Raw genomic sequence first — 23870 nt, forward strand, 5'->3', positions numbered from 1 at the left:
GACTCAGGGAATGATATTGGAGACAGAGTGTTGGCATTTCTTTCTGTAGATGAGCTTTTCTCAGCGGTTTCTGGGCACGGTTGTCCGTAATGTACCGTTTGTTCAAAGAACTGGCACGTGTTAGTTTGTCCTTGATATGTACAAAGAGTTCGCTGTATAATGGTATCAACCCCCTTCTGTATTTTACTGCAGGGTAAGGTAGGAGGGAATAGATTGGTCTAGCCGCATTCTCACCACAAAAGACCATTTGGAATATCCGGAAAGTAGTTTCTCCACGTATCCTGCGTGATGGATTCCACTTCTTCGCAATACGACATGAATCTTTTAATGGCCACTTTGCAAATATGTAGTGCTTAATCTTGTAATTTGACTTCCATGTTTCCGTTATCCGTATATATAAAAAGATTAAAGAATCTTGATTTTATCGGTGTCACAACCTCTTTCTTGTAATTTTGAAAGCAAGAATCGGGATTCTAGCCAATGAGGGAGTAGGTTCATTCATAATGACATTTCCACCATCCTCGAGAACGTGCGAAGAAATAACCAATCGTGATCGGAAAATCCTTTTCTTTTTGCTATATTACCCAGCATGGAAAAAGTGCCAATATCGAACATGCTTGGTCAACAATTCTCTATAATTCTACATCTCTTTGGTCAAAGATATTATCGGCTTTCAAATCTAGAATTGTCTTTTTTAGGCACATTAGCTTCCATCCTGGGAATTCCGGGACTTGCTGATTTCGCGGGATTTCCGAATGGCGGGCAAATGCGTTTCCTTATTCCCGGTATTCGGGAATCCCGGGAAATACGTTTTAATTTATTTCAAAAGACTTCTGTTCTGCAAATCAAAATGTGCAGGAAATATGTTGACCGGCTAATATTCGGAGGGGGTAGTACCTGCCAATTATACTTTTTCAACTGTTTCCAACTGTTTGGTTATCTATATCTTCAACTCAGTGAAATTCAGATATTTTTCGTGACTTTTTCAGGTTAATACTACAAGCCTTAGTCAAGTCACTGCTAAAGAATGTTCATGTTTTCATGTCAAAAGAAAAAAAATGCCGGCCGTGATCCGCCCCTTCAGTAGCTTTTCTAGTGCGCACGATATCTCTGCACAAGATGAACCGATTGCTCTAATTTTTTATCAGATTCTTTATTATTATCTTTATTATTTTAGGGTGCAAACAAAAAATAGTTTTGTAATAAGCGAAAGCCATCTCAAAATTGATTTTAGCATGAGAAATACCACAAAAAACTTTTGGCGCTCACTTCGGTTCGGCTTACCAATGCCTATATTCATGCATCGATTATAAGAACCAGCATATTAAAAATGGCTTGAAATAGTGAAATAGAGTGATAGTATAAATATGTAGAGTAGAAATAGTCCCATGAGGTGTGAAATGTTCTGTGTAGTATTCAATTTACGCATACTTCATTATTACTGACAATAATTGATTGCTTTTTCCCGTAATCAACAGCAGCAAAAATCAAAACTACACAATATACGACAAACTAATTTTATTTTGCAGTGCATAGAAACCGGTCTGTCCTGCACCCAGATTAGGCAGAAAATTTTCATCACTAGGCGAAAAGTGGCTAGTGAGGATGCCAAGGCAACCAACTGCTGGGAGCACGTTCGGATGGAGGAGGTAAGCCGGAACACGATCGAAAATGGCATCTGGTCGAAATGAATTATTGACTGTCTTTACGTTTCAGATCGATGCTGGTTGCGAATGCATGTGGCCAAGGGAACACATCGGCGATAAGCATTCCTATCGACCTGGAAAATAACGACCATGAGGGTTTGTACCCAAACAAAACCACGTCTACTAAATCACAGAAGTGATACGAGGAGGCAGCAACTGAAAACATCTCAACCTCAGACAGGTGCAATCCGGTGAAAATTAAATTTAAATTCCTCCGCGGTAGGATCGCACATATGATTAATGTATAAAATGAGCCCTTTTATGTATTTATCGTTGGCGAGCCTGATGCTTATGACAAATTGTATAGTTATAAAAAACGGCTAAAGACTTTTAATGCACTTTAAAATAGATAAATATTTAGTAGTCAACACATGAGCAGTATTATTAAAGTAATTTATATATATTTATTTTAATCAAATCAAATAAAATTGTAAGCAAAAGAAACGTCCGGACGATCTGGTAATATGTTTGTGTTTTTTTAATCTCGCCGAAAAACGTTGACAACCATCATCAAACAAGCAAAAGATAAATAGATATAAATATGCAGTGTGGTATCGTATGTTATCCTTTTCGACGATTGGATTACTTGGTGATCTATTCATATAGGGGAAGATGGGGTAAAACGCACCCCGGGGCAAAATGTCCCCTTTGTTTATATCGAAAACTGCTGAAAATTTTTAGAAAAGGGTAACAACAGTCGGAAGTCCGTCATAGTTAAGTTACACTGTCAAAGTTTGATAACCGTACATCAATAACAACTCGAGAAATAAACAAAAAACAATAACGTGCTCTTCTCATATAATTATTGTGGCTCGTGCAACAAGGATTTTCGGCTTTTATAAATGCTGTTTTACTATTATATAAGTGCATTCCAGTTCTATTTATACCGTTGCTCATTATCCTGTCGCACTATATAAGAAAAATCTACTAAATAGTTCACTTTTTGCTAAATTTATATCACTGCTCCATCGGGGGCAAAATGCCCCCTTCATTGATTTTGCCAATTTTTAATCGAAAACAGAAAAATCGTTCTGAAAACAAGCCAATTGCATAACCTACGGCTATTTAATGGCACACTTTTGTGAAATCTCGTCAAAAATCAAAACTACTTGCTTGTTCACCGAGCATTCTGCTCCATTGTTGCGATGCATTCTGCCCCGTTGCTGTAGTGCATTATGCCCCGTTGTGGTGCATTTTGCCCCCGCACAGGTGCGTTATGCCCCGCTTATTTTTGAAAAGGTAATTTTCAATGATTTTGAAAAATTGAATATTTTTCATGTTTTTGAATACTTTGCAAAGCGTTATGATGGTGATAAATTCGTATAAATCTGACGTCTGAACACTTTTGGCAATCGTTTGTAGTTGGCGCTGTGATCGATGAAATGCAGTTTGAGTGCATCTGTAAACAGCATGTAGCAAACAGTTGCGTAGACGCAAAGATGATAAAGTACAAGATATCTCACTGTCAAATTCTACGAACATACCTTCGACAACATCATTTTGATGATTCCAACACCATCTTTTGAGTTCTCATTGAGTCAGCCGAACGCAAATTGCAAATTTCTTTCAGTGTGCGGTTGCGCGAGCATGTCAGATGCTTTCGGAAATGTGGTTCTTTTCGCACCGGAATGAGAGTGAGAAGAATGGCAAATGGAAAGCAACGGTCAATAGGAGAACGGCGAAATCTATTTTTACTTGATCAAAGCTAAATTCTGAAAGCACCTATAAGGCTTGAAAAAAAAATTGAATATTTTTCATGTTTTTGAATACTTTGCAAAGCGTTATGATGGTGATTACAGAGGAAAATGTTGGCTAGACGATATCATTAATTAAATTCTCCCTATTGATGTTCTATAGCTGAGTTATGAACATATTTCCTTAGGGGGTGCGTTTTACCCCATCTTCCCCTACCATCCAACAATACATCAACTCTGGAAAAATGTTCACTTTGAAGTGAACTTACACATTAGGGGAGAGTGAGGACACTTGATCCTTGGGGATATTTGATTCCCTGGCCATATCTCATAATCTATACATCAAAAGTTACCACAATATAAAAAGAATGAAATATTTGATCGATTATGATGTTTTAAAAACAAATCTAATGTATAACATTTGATTTGGAAAAATTGTACAATATTTTAGAAAATATGTGTTGATATCCATCTCGAAGATCTTTTTACAAATTTTTTAAACGGTTGTATCGGATCGGCGAACTAATTATATATTAATATTTTCAAGTACGATTACTTTCTAAGGGCTTTTGTCTAGAAAAAACGTTCTTCGAATAAAAAGTTTCACAACACATACAAAAAATGAATTTTTGTTCACCTCATACAATAACACTGTAACACTGGGTACACTTGATCCCTATCATTAGGTCTCTCGAACACTTTCAAAATGTATAGAAATAGAAAAACATCATTTTCATAAAGTGCCTGGCACTATTAATTTTTACAAAAACTTCGTTTTGACATGATTTTCAAAATTGTTCATATTACTGACAGGGCATAGTATTCGGATTTACATATTATTCATAGCTCTCACAATTCAAATTGACTACAAAATGGTAAATTTTGCAATTTAAATTTTTATTTCATTGAACAGAAAAAAAACAAAAGTAGGATCAAGTAAACCCCCTACTCCCCTACTAAAATGTGAATAAAAAAAAATACATACAAAAAAATTACATACATTTTAACGACATTCAATTAGCTCGAGATTACTGGATTGGGAAAGTTTTGAAAATTTAGAACCATAGTACTTAAGTGATAGCTAACTAGAAATGGCAGGATTATTAGAACAGGCTTAATAACTTACGGGCTTAACCTTTGTCTTCTGTTGATGGGGGTCGAGCTTAGGCAGCATAACTACGAACAACTCAAGTCCACCAACACGCCTCCTGGTAAAGACAGACTTGTTCCTCTTTACCGTGAGAACATTACACATTACTTTTTAAAAAAAATAGCTCCATCATTCTTGCGTTACCAAATGTTCATGCAACCAGATTCCTAAGATGTGTTTTCATACCACGATATTAATATATTAATCAACTCCATTTTTTCTGTACGAATCAGAGTTAAAAATAATCGAAGCTCTTTTTTGACTGCTGAAAATTAACCTGATGCGACTCGTGGTGAATAGAAAAAATATTCATTCAAATATCCATGTTATTCATTCAGTTGAATATCGTACAATATATTCATTTCACTAATTATCTAAGAAAATGTTTTCAAATGCCGGTAAAGCATATGAAACAACAATCATCGTCGCTTACATTGTGCCAGGGCCTACTTTGATGCGTTTGATTCGTTGCTGCACGGTCACTTCGTGTAGGGAAACTGGGGGTAAGCCCGACATCCTGGGTAAGCCCGACACCCCACGACTTTTCCCAGATATCAAATTTTAAATCATTTTATAATGACAAGATATTATTCGTACTATTATTTTAGGCATTTCGAAACATATCGATGCCATATGGGTTCATTAAACGTCAACAAAATAAACAAAACAAGCGAAAGCAAAATTGATGCGCTTTTGGATGTTATTTTTAGTTGATACATTTTAAGGTTTTAATTAAACAAAAGCTTTGAAAATGTTCAGTTTTTTGTCACACAGTCTATTCTACTCTCCATATCGTTATTTATGTGTATTGAAGATAAGTTTGAGTTTTTCAATACTGTTAATTGAGAAATTACCAAAAATGTGCGCTGTTGGGGTAAGACCGACAGTTTTTGGGTGGGGTAAGACCTACACGGTGTTTAGATGATTGGGTTCGTTTTTAATTCGATACAAACGACTCATTATATTTGTTGTGTTTAATTATACTATAATTACGTCATGTTAATAATTGAAATACACGCTTTGTGCTTTGTGCATTTATTCATCAGTAATGTCTCAAGCCTACCAAAAAAATTAAGAATTAAATTGAACGTGATTCATAGTTATATTACAAAACGAAACGAAAAGTATAATGTAATATGAGATTTTGAAATAATATTGATGAAAAATTTTCATTGGCCGTCGAATTGTTGATCAACAGTGTTCCGAAAAATCACAACACGAACCGGATAGCTTACTACGAAGCGTGCGTCACTTCTAAGTGAATGAGTCCTAGTGACGGCGTATATAATCTGCTTGCATAACAGCTCTTCCTCGTTAGAATGGCTATACAAGTGGCTAAAGCTCGAAAGAATTACTTGAGAAAACCCGTACCATAATATAAACCATGCGTTAAACATTATTTATTCATAACACCACGCATTCGAATGCTCTTCCTCTTGCTACACGATGAAACTACAGAACACATGCGTTTACATCCACATACTCATATAGACATAATTGCACTTTATCACACATACACAATACATTTTTAATGGAAAAAATTGGACAAAAAGAAAGTTCAAAAGGGGGTCGCTCTTGCCCCTTTGGGGTGTCGGTCTTACCCGCAGCGTTTTTAAAATGTCATTTTTCTCCATTTTTTGGCAACCAATAATTTTTAATGAATGCAATTTTTTGAAACGCTGAAAAAATTATATTTTGTTAAAAACCACCTAAACAAGGGTTATGCACAGAATATACAATTTTAGGAGTTTTGTGGAATTTTAGAAAAATTATTGCGCTTAAGGTGTCGGACTTGCCCCGCGTTCCCCTAATAATCGGAGACGAATGAAAATATGCATGGATGAATGGGTGGTTTGTTCGTTTGACGTTTTCAGCTGCGTCACTGAATATTGAAAATGAATGCGCCTGAATATAATCAATTTTCATTCAATGAATTTAAATATTTTAAACTCTGGTACATCATCGGTATTCGACATATTTATATTTATAAATGCCCTAGGAACATAAAACATGTGCTGCGAAGCTCTACAATCCGAATAGCATTCTGTGCATTGGAAGTCGACGAACTCTTGCATCTTGCAGATTCTCTGCCGATTCGTCGATGATCGGTCTTACCTGAAACACAGATAACAGGCGTTTGGGCTCGATTCGAAATGTGTGTAAATACCCGCTATTAAAAATTCGTATAAATCTGACGTCTGAACACTTTTGGCAATCGTTTGTAGTTGGCGCTGTGATCGATGAAATGCAGTTTGAGTGCATCTGTAAACAGCATGTAGCAAACAGTTGCGTAGACGCAAAGATGATAAAGTACAAGATATCTCACTGTCAAATTCCACGAACATACCTTCGACAACATCATTTTGATGATTCCAACACCATCTTTTGAGTTCTCATTGAGTCAGCCGAATGCAAATTGCAAATTTCTTTCAGTGTGCGGTTGCGCGAGCATGTCAGATGCTTTCGGAAATGTGGTTCTTTTCGCACCGGAATGAGAGTGAGAAGAATGGCAAATGGAAAGCAACGGTCAATAGGAGAACGGCGAAATCTATTTTTACTTGATCAAAGCTAAATTCTGAAAGCACCTGTGAGGCTTGCGTTTGTGAGAATCGTATTCTAATCAATTACTACTTTTTTGACGAATATGATGTACTAATGAAGCAAATTATAATGATTTTCGTTTGGAGAACTGTTTGTATCATTCATGAAATCTCCGAGCACATCATTTATAGTAACATTTCTAAATGAAATTAAATCCAACAAGGTCAGGTAGCTATTAAAGTGCTACAGATTTTGGAGGCAGCATATACTAATGGAAAGAATACGATGTGTAGATCTTTTAGGAACTGACCGAAGACTTCATTATTTTAAAAACAAAAAATGCGCACCCCGGTAGACTGACTAAGCCATGGATCTCTCCAATCTGTATTGCCAGCCGCACGATGCAAACGAGAACCGAGAAGTACTTTTCAAACATATTTTCAGTATACTTTTTCCAGTTGCTACTAGTCATTCTTTACCGCTTAACTAATGCGTTTCAGAAGGATGTGCTCCTTTCTCTTTGATGATTTCGTTTCGTCTGCCAATCTCTTCATTTTCAAGTCGGTGCAAACAGAGCAACATTCTCAAATGCGCTGTGTGCATTAAAGCGAAAAACAGAAAAAATGATAGCTCTCGCATATGCCATGCGCGCGTCCACTACTCTGCAGTAGTGTGGGTATGTGAAATGGGCAGATGATTAGTTCTATGTGAACTCGTTCGATGGCGTTACTGAACTGAAGACTGAATTTTTTCAAAGTGAACAGGGTCTGGCTAGAGCGAGACCAGGGTGGCCAGACCTACCGATTTATCGGTAGTCCTACCGATTTTGGTCTTTCCTACAGATTCACAGACGACCAAGGCAAAACTACCGAAATTTTGTTATTCCTACCGAAAACTACCGATTTTTATTAATTTTGGACACATCCTACTCAACATTCATTTTTTGGGTTGGATTTGGTCTGAGATCTGTGTTGTCAGTATTTTACAATTATATGTCAATACTACGTTTTTGGGACAACAACCATGCCTACCGATAACTACCGATAAACTTTTAGTGACCCTAACGATATTAAGGAATTATATCTGGCCACTCTGAGCGAGACTCCATGTTTCAGTCCGTGAATACATGGAGACAGTAGCACTATGCTCCCTCTAGTAGTTATAATCTTTTTTGTTCCAATCGAACCCAAAACAACGGTTCCAAACGAGCGATGTGAACAAATATGGCGGATTAAGGAAATAACGCGTGGGCAGTATTGAGATTGGAATAAAAAGAAATGCATGAAATCTTGTTCACATACGTAGAGTGTAAACTTTTTATACATACATACTAAATAACTTTTATGATACAAATAAAGTACGAAGCTAAAACAAAACCTGAACATAATAAATTTATCGACTGGGTTTCTTCTAATATCGTGACATTCATCATACATATTAATTTTAAATGGCATCAGCAAAGTAGCCGACAATCCAGACAATATTGCTATTACTCATCAACTGCATTCTCGATACAACTTCTCGGGTGTAACGAAATACATGTACACATCCTCAGTAACGTGAATCAATGCGTTCCCGAGTTTGATAATGGAGTATTTTGCGAAATACAGGTCGGACTCGATTATCCGGGGATTTGAAAAAAATCTCACCCCGGATAATCGAATCACCCGGGTAATCGAATCTCTCTTTTTTTTTGCGTTATTTCATGAATTTAAGCTTCATTCGTGGAGAAATTGGAAATAAAATGACCAGGGCAAATTTTCCTATTATGGTAAATGTACCTATTTTGGCCCTAGTCGATTTTTCAGACTTTCAGGGTGTGATTTACATTTTCAGTTGGTTTTCTTGGTTTTCAGAATTCTAAGATAAACTTTTTAATAAGGTGTGTCTTTTGCAATACAAGTCAAACTCGATTACCCGGGGCTTAGATTTTCCGAGGTAACTGATTCGATTACTCGAATACCAGAAAAAATAAAGTTAGTAAGTAAACTGGGGGTCGTCTGTTTCTTGGCTCCAGATTAATTTACGTGGAGTGTCACATAGCACAGCTAACATGTCTAGTCATTCTAATTAGAAGAGTGCGTGTTGCGCACCCACAAAGAGATCCTTGTCCTTGTCCTTGTAGCATCATTTAGTTGACCAATACTGGATTGTCAGGTAATAACTACGTGTGTAGTCTTCGCAAACTGTCATACTCATACTTGTCACTAGCGAAGGACTACCAGGTTCCCGGGCGCCTCAGCGAGAAGTACTGCTGGCGCCCTCTTTACATAGCCTATCATCCATCTTTGCTTGAGCTACCCTAGAATTGAAATCACCTCCAGTGACGGCCGAGTCTCTTTTCAGAATCTCGTTAACCGTTTCTTGACCAACTTTTTTCTACCGCGTATAGGGTCCCAAAACTATTTTTCATTAAAACTGTTGGCGTCAAGAAACACGAAAAACCTGGTTTAAGAAAGATAGGTGCTTCTTTTGCAGCTGCTCAATATTTACCTTCCGATCTAGTGCAATTGCATAAAAAAGGTAATTGACGGCAATCTAAATTAGAAAGTTTTAGCAGTTTTCAATGATATTCCCAGGCTAAGAAAATATTCCAAAATTTCATTTTCGCCATTAACAGAAACTATCCCTGGCAGCACTGCTTCAGCGGAACCCAATCAGATTAATTGTAATAACTTCTGTTCTAATGCTAATATTTATAACTTTTGGTGCTCAAATGAAAGATCTTAGTCCCAGTTATTAGCCTTACTTGACGTTGTGTAAACCAAAAGTTATAGTCATATAGAAACATGGTTGTTCATCAACCAGAAGGGCACGAACGGGTTAAAGATTCTATTGGAATTCTGAGCAGAAATCACTTATTGAAGGGGATAATGGGAGAAGAGCAATATTGTTTGTGTCAAAGTCCACTGGAACTCAAAGCAGGATATTCATCAGAACATTACACCAGATTCCAATGATAATAGGAGCATGATTCTGTCAGTATCCGGAATAAAGCATTATCTTCAGCGGAATTCTATCTTGAGAAAGATTCCACTAGACGTTTAAGGGGCCATGCATAAATGACGTAGCATTTTGGGGGGTAGGGAGGGTATACCAAATTTGTGACGAAGTGTGACGAGGGGGAGGGTAGGGTCAGAAGTTGTGCGACGTAGCATTAAGTTTAAATTTTTTTGACGGGCACCCGTTAATTCTGGGGGCAGATCACTTGTGATGCATGTTTAAAAATCAGCTAAATTAAATGCATTTCTTTCCATCAAAATAAAAATTCAAAATGTATTTTGCGTTGCGTACAGTGTATTTTGCGTTGCGTGTAAGACGTCAAAACCCTACAAAAAATCAGTCCTACATTCAATAAAACGTCGAACAAAGTGAATCAGCGTAGGACATTTGTTAAACAAAATTTTCGGCGAGGGAGTGCAAAGTTGATGCAAAAATGGAAATTAAATGCATTTTTTCTAATTTGATGCAAATTTGTTATATATTTCTAGAGTGATCTGCCCCTAGTATTAATTAGATTAATTAGAGAAAACAATTTAATGTTCCTCCATTCCCAAGTTGCTTTTCATGCGGTTTTTCATTTTGTAAATTTTACTGTTCGAGGAATGGCAGGCTCGCAAAGAAATTGAAAGATTTTTCATGCGGATTTAAATTTCCACATTAGTTAGCTAATATTGCTAACTAGTAGACTTATTTTGGTAGCTGAATTAAATTTTCTTTCGGATTCAATCAAAGAAAATTTAGTTATTTAGTTGAGGTTATACCACAGACTAACAGACATAACACTATGAGGGAATTCCCTAAAAAACATCGATCCGACAATTTTCGCAGAACACTAGCTCCACCTTTTATTCACGGTCCCAAACACTCAATTACTGGTGGGTTTCCCCTCAGGTTTGGGAATAATTTTCACTAATGGTCTATCCCCCATATGCTTGTTCATATGTCAGTGGCGCCATAATTTCAAATGTGGCCACAGTCCCAACTGTAAATATATTTAAAATGACCGTTAAAGCGGGCGAAGCTTTGTTTTTGAGTGTTATGTCTGTTAGTCTGTGCGTATACTTCCTAAAATCGTTGACCGCTGCAGGATTGTGAACTTCTTTTCATGCTATATGACATGTAAAATGCTAAACAAAACTATCCACATTATATTTGTCATAAAATGGGCTTGTTTAGTAGGCAATTTGCTGTTATAATGAAAATGTTGATAAAAGTCGTCAAACATTTTGAAAGGACATATATTTAAAAGAATTGAAAAACATATGTAATTTTTTCATCTCCCTGTCGCGTTGTATGGGGGGGGATTAGTAAGATGCTACGTCATTTACAAGGGGGAGGTTAGAATTTTGTGACCAAATGCTACGAGGGGGGAGGGAGGGGTCGAAAATCGCCAGAAAAAAGCTACGTCATTTGTGTACGGCCCCTAAGAAGCTTTTCTCTAGAACCCTGCATCAAAATTTAGAGAAAAAACCGTAGAAATACGGATAAATATTGAATCGAAGTTCTGAAATAGATTCCATTGGGATGCTAAGAAAACTTCTATCAGAATCTTAAAAAGTATCCCAAACAGAATCCTGAGGAGCATGTCATCATTATCCCAAGATAAAGCTAGAAACCGACCGAGTAATGTAGGTATAATGACGTTTTACGTGGCCTACAGTAACCGATGTATTACGAGAAAAATGTACTTTTAGTGTAAAATTAAAAAGTTGCATATTTGGCAATATTGACATTAAAAACTTTTCATTTTTTTTGGAATCCCTAAACAAATCTCAAAAAAAATATCTCGATGATTGATTCTAGTGCAAACAGTACCAGAGATATAATCCGAAGAAAAACATTTTTTTAAACAATTTGTTGAAATTAACCGTCAACAAAAAACACCTATAACAGGCCAACGAGGGTACCAGGGTACCCACAAATTAAAATGCTCATAACTATGGCTTCCTTTAACCGATTTTGATGTTTTAGATTTAGGAGCTCGTCCACTTTTGGATTCTGTAACATTGAACCCAATGAATGGATCTGGTTCTTGGTAATCCGGATTTTCCAGAGTAATGTTCCAGTACTAGGGTATGATTTGTAAATTTAAATAATGCCCTAGCAAAATGAGGATCAAAACTCTTCAAATTGTCTCGGAAGTCTGTTATTTATTGTTCCGGGATCCTATAGTAGTTTGAAAAATGGAATTGGAACGGAATGGCCATTCACGGCCCTACGAGAGCCTGCTCCGGAATGTCTGTTTCGGGGTGAAATTACCAAATGGTTCCAATACCACGAGATAAAGCCTATTGATGCTATGCCAATTATGATATTGCTAGTATTCCATTGAAATTCACAAATAGTATCCAAGCACTGGAACATGCTTCCGGAAATCCGGATTCCCGGGAACCGGTTGGAATAACCCGATTCATTTTTACCAAGTCTAGAAGTGGATGAGTTCTTGAATCCAAAACACCCAAAAGCATCAAAATCGGTTGGAAATTACCTTAGTTATTGGCATTTCAATTTTGGGGGTACCCGGGTATCCATGTCGGCCTGTGACATAGTAACAAATTCAGGAGCCCCTTCTCACTCCCTTCTTACAAAAACATTATTATCCCAAAAGCTTGACTTAGTGAAGTTCTAAGATGTCAAAAAGTTTCAATTTCCAGCTACGGATAAAACATCGGAATTTCATTATTTGTAACCTAAAAAGGTATCCGGGTACCGCGTCGGACACATAACGGTTAAGAGTGTTCCCATGGACTGAGGGGCTGTTTAAACGACACAACAATTTAGGTTATTATATATTATCTCTAAATGAACAATTTCTTCAAAACTGGTTCCAATCCATGATGGTCGATTCCAAGTTTTGTTTTTTAGGTCACTTTACGCGGAATAACCCATATATAAGCTATTTTTGTGGTAGGTTAAAATTTGAGAGGAGGTTAACCCTAGACCCCCAAATTGCCCGAAAAAAAACGTTCTATTGACTGCATTGATCGAATTAGCACTATAATAAGACATAGTTGAAATTTGATTTTTTTTTCAAAACACCCGGATAATCGAATCATTTTCCCCGGATAATCGAATCACGGATAATCGAATCCCCGGATAATCGAATCCCCGGATAATCGAGTCCGACCTGTATGTCAAAAAAAGAATTCGTCAAACATTCATTAACGACCAATTTCTTCATTTGGATGAAAACCGGTTTCCGTTGAAAACCGGTTTTCGGCTAATTGGCCACCAGCAACCCGAAAACTGGTTTTCAGTGAAAACCAGGGGTGGCATTTTCATCCAGTGAAGAAATTGGCCATAAGACTACAAGTTATTCGCTGTTTGCCAGGCCCCTGCTAGGCAGCCATTTTGTCCTAGCCAACATCTGCCTTTGTTATAATCAAAACAACCCAATGCTACACACTAAGCCAGCCAAAAGTTGTTCGGTAATTTCTTTTGACGACTACCACAGTAAAGTGATATTTTTACGGAGCTTTCAGCAAATTATTTAAAAAATTGCGGTAAAGTTTTCATTTTTTTACGATTTTCAGTAATTTTTCGAATAATTTGCTGAAACCCGCAATATTTTTCACTGAATTTATCAGCACTTTTGTTTTTTTCGGTATATAAACATTATCCAGTAAAAAACTGACTGATTGTTCGGCAAAATTGTACCAACCAGAGTCGAAAAATGTTTTTTTCGTTTACCAAAATCCGACGAAAATGACGAGCGAGCGATGCTACTTTCTAAACCACTAGAACATTACGAAACCGAAAATGAGACAACGGCCTACGACAAAGCATGCGGGTAAATTCAATTTCATTATTTCCTTCACACATTCGTTTTCGCTTCGAAATTGAGAACGACATTGGTCTCTTCGATATTGCACATAGCGCTGGCCAAACGAAAAGAAACTAGTAACGATATTTATTTGTCGTTGTTCGATTTGGGAGAATAACAAGCTAGCGATGATATTGGACGACTGAAGGGGCAGTGGTGTGCGTATTTCCTGTATTTGCGGCGTTCTAGTTGCATTTTATGATGCACATTGCTATAATTTCATTTAATGAAAATTAAAATAAAAATCAAAATTACTGATTTGAAATTAAAACGAGATTGAATTTTCGTATTGTCAAAGGAAAACGAAAGTCACTACTTCTGCTACTCGCATCCATAGAATCGAAAGAAGAAGGGGCGTTGCCTTTATTGTTTCGCTTCGTGTGAATTTAGTAACGAAGGAGGCAGCGAAAAGACGAAGGTGAATTCAGTGAATTTCATCGTTCATTGAATGGGTATGAGAATTTTCGACCCTGGTACCAACATTACCGAACCTCGTCAAAAACTTACAAAACAGGTACAGCAAATTATCTGTCAAATCGAGGAAACTACTGACTGACCAGTATTTTTTGACGTTTGGATAGAACGGATTGCGGAGAGTTCGGTAACCGAATTGTTTTACTGAATTGATTACCGAACGGTTTGCTGTTCAAAAACCCAGTAAAATTTTACTGTACCCAGTAATTTAAATTAAGTGTGTATTGCAAGGGCGACGTGGGCCTAGAGCCGGCATATGTTGACTACTGTCAAAGTCTGTATATCTCCATAGCGGATGACAGGAGTGACACCCCTCTGCTGTTTGCACAAAATTCCTGGTTGCCAAAACTAGCAGAAAAAAAAACTTGGTAGACAGTGCAGCCAAATTCACGGTTTTCTTCTCCGCGTGAGATGCCAGATTTGCAGACATGTCTGCAAATTCACAGACTTTTAATTTTAGCTGCAGATTTTTTAGTTTGTTTGCAAATATTCACAAATTTTTTAGTTTGGTTGCAGATATTTACAGATTTTTGAGAATAAAGGCTTTTGGTAACACTAGTTTCAAATTACAGCTTTATCTACTTCATGTTTTTCCTCCATGAACTGTTTCTCTCTACTTATCTTGGGCAATAAATGCACTATTTTCATTTAATATAATGCATCATTTTAAGTCATTTTTGGTCAGAAATGGTTTTCCTGACATTTTTGGTACTTACCAGACTTTTAAAATTATTATTGCAGACATTTGAAAAAAAGTATCTGGCATCTCTGCTTTATATTTGAAACATCCACTGCAAATAATCTGCACATTGAACTCAAGCGTTTTACACTTAATTTTGCCGCAACTGGTTTGACACTTAGATCTCATGTGTCAGACACTTAATAACAAACTTTTTTGAAATCGCCTTAATTCCAACAGAAACCACACTTAATTTTCATATGAATGGCATATTCAATACAAATGTTTGGCAAATGGTTATTGGATGTAATTCACATAGTATTCAAGTTTGTGTCAACTTGAATATTATATATTTTCATATGAAAGATATGTGACTAGATATTAATTTTCATATCGGGAAAGCATTATTATGTATGAGTGATACGAAGACTGATACATTAAAGAGTTTTCAGATTGATTTTTTTTTTCATTTATTTTTATGTACAATCTTATATACTACAAATAATTTTATTCAACGAAATTTAATCTTTTAAAATAACACTATCTACTATTGAAAGCACCACTATGGGTGAACTGTTAAAATCTGTCCCGAACGTTGCGACGCACTTCCCTACGGACATTACCTCTATAATTATTACATCAAACGAGGAAAAAGATGCAGGTGTCTAGAGTTATTGAGCCGTACCTGTTTCCCGATTAGGTCATAGCACTAAAGAATCCTATATATTTCTTGCTAAGTTGCCTGTGGAACTATTCCATCATACGGGGAAGACGAGGCAGATACCTAAGGGTTCTGTGCCAAGTTTATTTCTCCAGTGCTGAAAATAGTTTCCTGTCGAATCTCATCCTGGAAGCCGAATCGCCGCTAACACGCCTTCTCCATTCTGCAAAAAAAGAAAGAATAGATTATTAAGTTAATTATATTTTATGCTTATACATATAATATTGTAATGAATAATAGCTTTTTACCGCACTCGTTATCTTTGGCTGCTTCAACAAATCCTTTGTTCTGTAAATATTCACAGGTCTTATTTATGTCAACTCCATTTTTGTTATGAGCTGCAAACGAAAGTTTATCTATCAATTATGCAAACAAGATAAATTGATTTACTTACCAATCAAAATCTCCGAAATATGCGGCGAAAATCCTAAATAGATAAGTTCAGCGTGTTGCGCAGCCATGTTGCCTCAAATCAATGTGGAAAAAACTTTTATTTAAGCGTTTTTACACTTAATGTTGCCGCATTTGTGAGAAAACATAAGTTTCGTGGTCAAAACTTTTATTATTCAATATTCCGACACTTTAAATTTAAATGCAATAACAGTCAATCAGGTCATAGGATCGCACACTTAATTTTCAAGAGTAATGTTGCTAAAGGGCATATGGAAAGCAGTTGAATTTTCAACGTTGCTTAAAACTTAAATTTTATGTGTCGAATCTCTTCGAATAAAAGTGTACATTATTTACAGTGTCGTCTTTGCATTTTACCAAAGACAATGTTGCAATATTGCGATATTTAAAATTTTTAAGAAAATCGTCTGGGAGCTCTGCGTTCGACCCAAAACATCAAAACTTGTATTCTTTTTATTTTCTTCATCTTCCACGCCAGAGCAGAGACTGACGTATCACTTTATTGAGTTTTTTGTTTCCACGTTTGCTTATGAAGTTCAAGAAACATTGGAAAATATATTGAAATATGGGCTTACTTCAAATGTTGCGAATTAAAACATAAGCGTAGCTTTTCTAAACTGTGATTTGGTCTATAATTATGGACGAAAGTGATATTGAACTGTTGAAGAAGCAGCTCTCAATAGCGAGAAACGAAATTAAGAATCTAAGGTATGTATGAAAAAGGTAATTATTCTGCAGATAACCTAGATTAGATCGTAAGTAACGAGAGATTCGTTTTGGGGTCTTCCTCTTCTGATCACTACTTGGTCGTTTTAACATGTACTACACATTAATTTCTTTGCATAACATTCTAGTAAAAACTGTCGGCTTTCAATATGCATTAGAAAATTGGCATAGTGTTATACTATACTACTACAATAATAGTGACGTCGTAATAATCGAAAGAAAAAGTAAACAAGAAGAGAGGCTCTCAATGCTATGAACTAATCTAAACTTTCACCAGAATTATATTCTGCAACTACTAGAACATACTTTCAGACAACAAATTTGCAACCTCCAACATGTACATCATAAGGATGTTCAGAAGATACGTACTATGCTACAATCATTTGAATGTGAATCATGTAAAATAAATAGTAGACCATCAGTTCCAAACCAAAAGGACAATGTAAGTAAAAATTTGTAATTCATCATTATACTGTACGGCTTATAAACTGTCTAAAAAAATCGCCAGTAGTTTAAAATGATTGATCGATACTAATGCTAGTATTCTGATTATGTTTAGATTAGTGCCGGCAAATTTAGAGACTTTAGTGATAGAGATCCATTTTTATTGCGGTTTTTTGCCAAAAGGGTGTATTTTAGCCTAATTAAACCGAATCCGATTGCGAAAATGTAAAATTTTGTGCCAAGGTTTGATAAACTGAAAATATAAGTTGTGCTTAAATCATTATATCGTAGCGTATGAAATTGCATATGCAAAACCATCCGTCGTTTATTGCGTATTTACTATAAAATTTTGACATCTGATCTAATTATGTGATAAAACGGTAACACCGGTGTTGTGCATCAGATTATCATAGGTTAAAGTACATCTTTTTGGCAAAATACGAATTAAAAGTGGACCTCTACCACCCAAGTCACTAAACTAGACACATAACATGTAACAATTTAATATCTCAAAACAAAATAGTGCCAGATTGAAAAAGAGATTTGAAGAATAAATCTAGACCTTTTATTCAAAACGACATATCTACAATGAGTGACTCTCTTTGTTTACTTTCTCTTTTGTTAATAATTCGGTCGCTTTAATATTTATCCCTCAGCTCTGCCAAAATGCTAGTCAAAACCACCGTCTTTCGATCTGTACTGTAAAATAAGTGAAAAATGCTATGGTGCCGTAAAAATCAAAAGAGAAAGTATTGTAGATTTGTCGTTTGAATGAAAGCTCTACAAATAATCACTGTCATGAGTACTTACTCGCCTTACCAATTAGTCTAAGGCCGAATACACGAATGGGCAAATTTTATTTCCTTCCAGAGTTATCACGTGCCCACCAACGATGTGATTTCATTCAATCCAATAGGAGTAATCAAAACCCTTTTTCCTGAAAAACGAGCTGTCCCACGGCAAGCAAACGTGGCTGCAAAACTCATTAGCCGAATCGAGATGGATCCAACAGTGTTCAATAATCCAGAACACTCGTTAGAAGGTTTGGAAACATTTTCGCACATTTGGATTATATATCACTTCCATCGAAATCAAGTCCACCTCAAAGCGAAGGTTGCTCCACCTCGTCTGGGCGGTGAGCGAGTTGGAGTTTTCAGCACGAGATCACCGCATCGACCGTGCCCTATAGGTCTCTCATTGGTACAGCTCGATAGAATAGAACATGCCAAAATTTACTTCTATGGAACAGATATGGTAACAAGGTTTAACTCTTTTGAGCTTCGATTTTTCATCCCTATTAATTGTTTCGTTAGGTGGATAATACCCCTGTCCTAGACATCAAACCGTATATACCACAGTACGATGTTCCGGAGAAGATTGTCATGCAGGAATTCTATTGCCCTAGAGAAGCGCCAGATGGGGAAGAGAACGATGAATTAGCTCTTGCTGCTTCTACATCTACCTCAGGAAACTCCGTTTCCAATGTGACCGTTCCCAATTGGGTAATAAATGGCAGAAATTTGAACGTTGCTTTCAACGAAAATGCGGAGCAACAAATGAAGGAATTGGCTGTTGATAAGGTAATAAAACTATAATCTTTACAATAGTACGAGCTAAAAATATTTCTTGTTTCAGAAATCTATAGCTGACATTTTAAAAGCTGATCCTCGATCAGTTTATTTACGAACAAAGTACGGATCTCAGATATACACTTTTCAGTTAGGCGAAAATACGGTGACTTGCAAGTTTGACGATCAGAATTCCATAGTTAGTGTTCTTCAAGTACGAAAAGTTGTGAATCTAAGTGATATCACGACTTTGTCCGAGGATGAATAAATGCTTTCTTGGCAATATTGTAATATAAACAATCAAAAATATATCTACCTGCACTAAGTTTTCGTGTGGCCTAGTTGTAGGTCTAGTCAATTCCGACACAAAACCACGTTTGAACAGTTCAATATACCCTCAAAATCTTCATGCACAGCATAAAAAACCTTTTCTGTGAACTACGGCGCAAAAAGTTGCTACGTTCCGTTTTTCAGCCGATTTTCCATTTTAACTGTTATGAAAAGAAGAAACAAATCTTTCCAACGGTTTACTAAACTATGCAGTTTTGTAGGAAAAACTATCATCTTTTGCATGTTTTTCATGCCACGTGTGATTGTAATTGTTCATTGAGGGCTTTAACCAGATGGTCATTCGCCCAGCTCATGCCACGTAGGGATGTCCGATTTTTCCAATTAATCGATTATTTTTGCATCGCTATTAATCATAATCGATTAAAACCAAGAAATAATCGATTAATCGAAGTTATCGATTAGTTTCAAAGTTTTTCTGAGAGCAATAACAAAAAACAAAACGTCCATCTCGAATGTCAAATTTGTGTGAAAATTAGCGGCTTATTTGAAAGTGATTGGAATATCACTGCCAGGTGCGCTAGTGAACTTGATTAAATTCACAGCTGATCACATAGAGATTAAAAACAATAAGATAGTAGCGATGTAATGATATGGCACCACTATTTGTACGCACAAATATTAAAAACTTTTTTGAACGAACGTGGATGTTTTCTGTATCGATTTTGTTGGTTATTTTCGGCAAATTTAAGGCTACGAGAAACGAAAGTAATGAAATTGAAAGACGGATAGGTTCTCTAGAGTGAATCAGTTATACACTTAGAACGGAAAACTAGGACTATGCAGGCTCATATGGACATGATCGAAAGGAAATGTAAGGACTCTTCGCGTTTACTTTCGATCATGTCCAGTGGGGCTTTTGTGGCGCCGAAGTTTGGCCTCGTAGCGGAAATAGTTCAAAGGAATATAACTAGAACGTGAAAAAGAAAAGGACAAATACATCAATTAATCAACACTTTTTTTGTGAAAAGGGCGATACCAGCGGTTCCATCATAATGCATTCTAAAAAATTAACAGTATTTCCAAAAGTAGTTTTATTTTCTATTTAAAAATTATTGTGCTTTTCACCGAAGATTAGCATGCGACGGAATCAATTCAAAATAGCGAAAGAATTGAAAATATTCCCTGTTGACTTCATCCGCCCAGTTTAGAACAAACATCTAGCAATATATAGGCCCTGTTGGTCAGGTATCGGACGGTCATGAATTGACAGTTCATGGATTTATTCACTGCTTCACTACCTGTTCAGCGAAAATCGGAAATTATTTGTTACTATTTTTTGGTACTTATTTAATTAATTGTTTAGTGTGCCTTTGTGATTCCTAACTAGATTCCTTTGCATCCTCCTAAGTTTTTGCTTGGTTCAAGACCAATAGTCGCTCGAACACTTTGTAAGTTGGGGTTTGCCCACTACTCGGGTTCTTGTTTGCCCGGCGTACCCTTCTTTTCAGGGCGGCCTAGGTGCCTCTACAGAATTTCGGATTTTCGTAACAACAAAAAAAGTAAACAAAACAAATAAATTTAATTTTACCGTGTTTATTCGCCTACTCTCCCTTGTGGCTGTTCGTGGTCACTACTGATCCGATACTGCTGATGCTGGCAGGAAGGCGACGGTTTCATCCGACCGGCCGGGACTACAACGGCCGAGTTCTCCCGTTTTCCGTTGGCTGCTCCGGCAGCGGTCCTTGGCGTTTAGCTAGGGAGGTGAGCTTGGCTCCTTTGTTGGAACCTCCCTAGCGACGTTGGCGATAAATCGCCGGACCGTTTACTCGCCGTAACCGATCCCGGAGGTCACACCAGTGTACTTCCCAGGGGGAACATTTGTCCGGCCTGCTTCGTTCTCCTTGGCTATTAGCTATAGAGGAGAGCTAGGCTCGTTCGACTTATCCTCTATAGCGAGAACGGTCGATGTCACGATTCCTTTTTGTTTAGCCGGGGAAGCGAATACACTCCTTAACTGTTAGCTTACCCCTGTTGGCGAACCGACACCGTAATTCTCACTGTGCCCGAACCACGGGCCGGCACTTTCGATGGGAATCTCTTCCGTCACACACGCGCACTTCGCTCACAAGCTATTGTGGCGGTAAACTTTTTCGAAAATAATCGACGTCTGTGTTTAACCGTGGTTCGTCACTTTCTAACTCGATGGCCGCCTTTCGCACTCGACTATCACAAACCGCCAACCGCCTTGTCGCACAGCTGTCATCGGTGAGCAGCATAACCAACGCACACTTATTTTTTCAAGAGGAGAGCGGTAGCCTACCTAAGCCCTATGTTACTAATTCACAAACGTAAAACAAAAATTATCTAGCCTATCTGTACGAATAAAACCGTTCACAAACGCGAAAATGAACAAAAATTTACAACTAAATGTGAACGGTACCGAACAGCGGTGAGCATAATTTTACGTAAACAATACACTCTACGGAGTGTATACGCAAAAAGGGTATATTTCCACCCAGTGCTAAATTGTTACCCTGACGGGTTACAACTTCATATAAAAATCAATTCAAATTACATTTTTGTAGCCTTGCGGAATTGAAAAGGTTAAATCTTAAAAATGGCGGTTTCGCAATCTTGTCGAGATCTTGTCGCTATCTTGTTTTTTCGCTATGTTTGCTAATTTCCAGTGATAACCACAATATTTCCTTCCCTAGATTGATGGGTTTAACGGTTTTGCAAACATCATCAAGCATATTTACACAGAGAACAGACGTCCATCTTCAGCATTCAACTTGTGTAAAATCTCTAACGGTTTCGAAGGTAGTTGGGATATCCAAACCAGGTGTGCTACTGTCGTCATGTTTTTTTGTGGCTGAGTTCGACAGAATTGACAGCGGTTATTCCTCTACGCAGTCAAACTAGTCCGGAGCCGGTTCAGACTTCCAGCATGAATTCCAGCTCAAATGCATCAACCGATAGAGGCGGAATCGGTTGTTTTCTTTGAGCAAGATTCCATACTAAATCCATTCAGGATTTCGAACCGGTTCCGGAATGGATTTGACGGATAGTTGGGATAGGTTGGTGTGGCGGCGCTCGTGTTTATCGTGTATTAATTAAAATGTTCACACACCTTTTTTAAATATTTTTGTTCGTTTATGGATGTCTGTTCTCTGTGTAGGATTACCACCTCTGGAGAGGCTTCGACCCGGAGATTTTCACTGACGTGGGGGTGGTGGACTTTGAGTGGAACTAGACAGAGATTGGAATCAAAGCGAATGATCGGCATTTTAGAGTACTTTAATCGCTTTTTATTACTACGTTAAAATAAAGCTGTAAATTTTTCACGTTTGAGAACTGTTTTATCGGTTTAATCTGGTGTAGTATTTCACTTCCGCGACAAAGTGCCAAGAATGCAAAAGCACCAGCTACTTTCGCTGTGGAGGATAAGTCAAACGAGCATTGCTCTCCTCCACAACTAACAGGAAAAGGAGAGCAAAGGAGGCAGGGCTGCGGCATCACATGGGAAGCACAATGTAGTGTCGGTTATTCATCACCAAAGGTCGCAAGAAAGGGGCAAAATGCACCTCCCTAGCCAACAGTTAAGGGTCGCTGCAGGAGCAGCAACAACACCGCAACATTTCAATTGTAACATATAGCGAAATATCACTTTCCTTAATTTGTAGTAAATTTGATTGGTTTTTCATTTTCATTGCTTTGTGAAAGAAATCAGCAATATTTGGGGAACACATCTTCGCCACCTTGAAACCAAGGGTTAGTCGAGCAAAATAAAATTTAATCTGAATAATAGTTTAGACTTTTTATATATGTTGTAAAGAATCAGTTAATTTAAAAAAAAGAAATTATGCTTCTTCCCACCAAACCCGGAGAAATTGATGTAAAACCGGGAGACCCGGAGATTGCTCCAGAAAACCGGAGTCTTCGGGTCAAACCCGGAGGGGTGGCAGCCCTAAGCATATTTCGTGCATCAGTGCTGACAGACAATTGCTTTAAGATGGTTATTGCATTACTCCCTTCCCAAGGTTTAGGGGTTTGACGGTATTGCAAACATCATCAAGCATCAATCGCTTTAAGATGGGTATTGCATTACGACTCGATAGTGGTGCATCGAGGAGACCGAGAGGGCTTATGCGCCTTTTTTATGTTATATGTTTTTTCATACTCTGCACCTGCGCATACAAACGCTAAACCACTAGTCTATGCGCGGTGTCGTGGCCGACTGGCGGATCGATGTAGATTGACTTTTGCTGTGTGCCCTATTTGCAAATATTGTTCTATTGGTGGCATCCGTGGACGGGGCTCACGGAGGGAGTCATTGTGTGTCCATTTATCGGTCGACTTAGTCATCATGCATATACTAATTAAATTAATTTAATAATTAAATTAATTTAATAAAGTAGAATAAGTAGAAACCTATTAGTTGTAGCACAGATAACAGACGTTTAGGCTAGAACAAAATTTCTTCAAAAACCTGTGTAAACTTTCAAATTGATATACGTTGAAAATCCGTGTTTCACTATTGCCATCTGCGCAACTGTTTGCTACACGTGTTTGACAGCTGCACTCTAACTGCATTGTAGTGATCACTGCGCCATCTGCAAACGTTTGCCAAACATGTTTC

At 37.3% G+C, this 23870-nt stretch overlaps 2 protein-coding genes across 4 annotated transcripts in view; both read left to right on the forward strand.

Annotated features, from left to right (window-relative positions):
- LOC131690353 (uncharacterized) overlaps positions 1-2610 on the forward strand; it is a 62136-nt gene extending 59526 nt beyond the window's left edge. The window contains exons 3-4 of the mRNA XM_058976060.1: positions 1530-1649; positions 1717-2610. Of these exons, the coding sequence (XP_058832043.1) occupies positions 1530-1649; positions 1717-1791 (195 nt within the window). The 3' untranslated portion in view covers positions 1792-2610. The remainder of the gene's footprint in view (positions 1-1529; positions 1650-1716) is intronic.
- A 14059-nt stretch (positions 2611-16669) lies between these two features.
- LOC131691644 (tRNA (adenine(37)-N6)-methyltransferase) lies at positions 16670-20038 on the forward strand. 3 transcript variants are annotated; one of them, XM_058978205.1, is made up of 5 exons: positions 16670-16925; positions 17241-17370; positions 18243-18626; positions 18686-18952; positions 19008-20038. In XM_058978205.1, exons 2-5 carry the CDS (start codon positions 17299-17301, stop codon positions 19206-19208), a joined length of 924 nt encoding a protein of 307 aa, XP_058834188.1. In that variant the 5' UTR covers positions 16670-16925; positions 17241-17298; the 3' UTR covers positions 19209-20038. The 3 variants fall into 3 exon arrangements, with proteins under 3 accessions (XP_058834188.1, XP_058834187.1, XP_058834189.1); XM_058978204.1 differs by having other exon boundaries at positions 16670-16910; positions 19008-20031; XM_058978206.1 differs by having other exon boundaries at positions 16670-16910; positions 19018-19170.
- The last annotated feature ends 3832 nt before the right edge of the window (positions 20039-23870 follow it).

This window comes from Topomyia yanbarensis, chromosome 3, assembly GCF_030247195.1.
Source record: "Topomyia yanbarensis strain Yona2022 chromosome 3, ASM3024719v1, whole genome shotgun sequence".
NCBI classification, from domain to species: Eukaryota; Metazoa; Arthropoda; class Insecta; order Diptera; family Culicidae; genus Topomyia; species Topomyia yanbarensis.